Source organism: Canis lupus, chromosome 21 (assembly GCF_003254725.2).
Source record: "Canis lupus dingo isolate Sandy chromosome 21, ASM325472v2, whole genome shotgun sequence".
Lineage (NCBI taxonomy): Eukaryota > Metazoa > Chordata > Mammalia > Carnivora > Canidae > Canis > Canis lupus.
This window is the reverse complement of record NC_064263.1, coordinates 29,315,034-29,316,733: the sequence shown is the minus strand read 5'-3', so window position 1 is coordinate 29,316,733 and position 1,700 is coordinate 29,315,034. Positions and strand designations below refer to the sequence as shown.

At 41.5% G+C, this 1,700-nt stretch overlaps 1 protein-coding gene across 1 annotated transcript; it reads right to left on the bottom strand.

The window, feature by feature from the left end:
- Nucleotides 1-208: 208 nt before the first annotated feature.
- Nucleotides 209-1,393, bottom strand: LOC112667377 (pyruvate dehydrogenase (acetyl-transferring) kinase isozyme 1, mitochondrial-like). Its single transcript, XM_049098959.1, is given in 1 exon segment — nucleotides 209-1,393. A coding segment is annotated over 1 exon segment (1,059 nt). The 3' UTR covers nucleotides 209-334.
- Nucleotides 1,394-1,700: the final 307 nt, after the last annotated feature.

The following is a 1,700-nucleotide window of genomic DNA, read 5'->3' as shown; positions in this document are numbered from 1 at the left end:
AATGTTTCTAGCACACATAAATGAAAAGTTCTTTAAAAACCACACAGCTTTCTGTTAGAAACCCAAAGACTTCCATGCTTCTGAAGTCTACCATAAAGAGGAAAGTTGACCAAAACTACAGTTGTTTAAAAATATGTTCAATTAATTGTGAAAATATAAGTGCAAAATAGGTGCAATTTCATCCTTTAGGAGGTTTAACAGACATAAATGGAATTCACTTCCCATTTATTCTACCCAAATAGTTAATTTTGAAAATAACACGTGAAGTATTTGGTATAATGTAGTTCTGAACGTCATCCCTTCCAAATTTAATACAAAAGCCACATTTGGATGTTCACGGTGTCCCAAGTGTATCTAGGCACTGCTGAAATGTTGTCATGTCTTTTGGTTCTCTGCTGGGGACACACCAGTCGTCAGCCTCATGGTTGGTATTGTAATGCTTCCAGGCAGCCTTGTTATACACTGGCAGTCTCTCTATTGATTCTGTTGACAGAGCCTTAATGTAGATGACTGCATCTGTCCCATAACCCTCTAGAGAATATAGTTTTAGGTTTCCTTGGAAGTATTGGGCATAAAGACGTGAGATGGGCAATCCATAACCAAAACCAGCCAGAGGCACTGCTCGAGACGTCTCAACACGAGGCCGGGGTGCCGTTGAGTACATGTAGTTGAAGAGTCTGTCAATTTTCCTCAAAGGAACACCACCTCCTCGGTCACTCATCTTCACAGTCAAATCCTCATTACCCAGTGTGATGTGGACTTGAATAGGAGCGTAAACGCCTTTGTCAGCATGGTGTTCCATCGTTGCTCTCATCGCATTCCTGAAAAGTCCAAACACCATGTGATAGAGATGGGATGGTACATAAACCACTTGTATTGGCTGTCCTGGTGGTTTTGCATTTCTTTCTTCAAGTTCTAGTTCAGGAGAGTTAATATAATACAAATCACACAGACGCCTAGCATTTTCATAGCCATCTTTAATGACTTCAACTACATCGCAGTTTGGATTCATGCTTCCAATGTGTTTTCGATGAGCTGGGCTTCCTTTGCCTTTTCCACCAAACAATAAAGAGTGCTGATTGAGTAACGTTCTAATTGAAATGCGACTCCTGTAGAAGCGATCCTAAAGGTACTGAACATTCTGGCTGGTGACAGGATCCACCCCGAAGCTCTCTTTGTATTCAATCACACCCTGCGCCATCGTGGGAATAACATCGTTGTGTCGATTCCTGATCTGAATCACAGTATCTGTAAAGTCATAAATAGTTTTAGCCTCTTCGGCACTTTTGCCTTTAAATTCAAGAAGTTCATGAAGACTCTGGATATACCAGCTTTGTACCAATTGAACTGATGGAGTCCTGAGAAGATAATCTGGGAGAAGACTTAGTGGCATAAAACAAAGAGACAATTGCCACTAATTTATATAGAAAATTTTGTGAGCATTTCCAGACCCTGAGATGATCTCTTGAGCTTTTCTGATACTTTAAGGTACATCTTGTTAATGGGTGCACAGGATACATGGAGACAAAACACAGATGCTCCTAGACACACTCCAAAGCCATGAAGGCTTGATGCTGAGATGCTGAGTGTGTTTCCTGAGGAAGGAGCAAGTGGGGCTGCTCTGGCTGCTCAGGTGTGCGCTGCCTCTATAACACCTCATTGCACAGCAAACACTGACCATTAGTTTTGGTTTTAGCCAT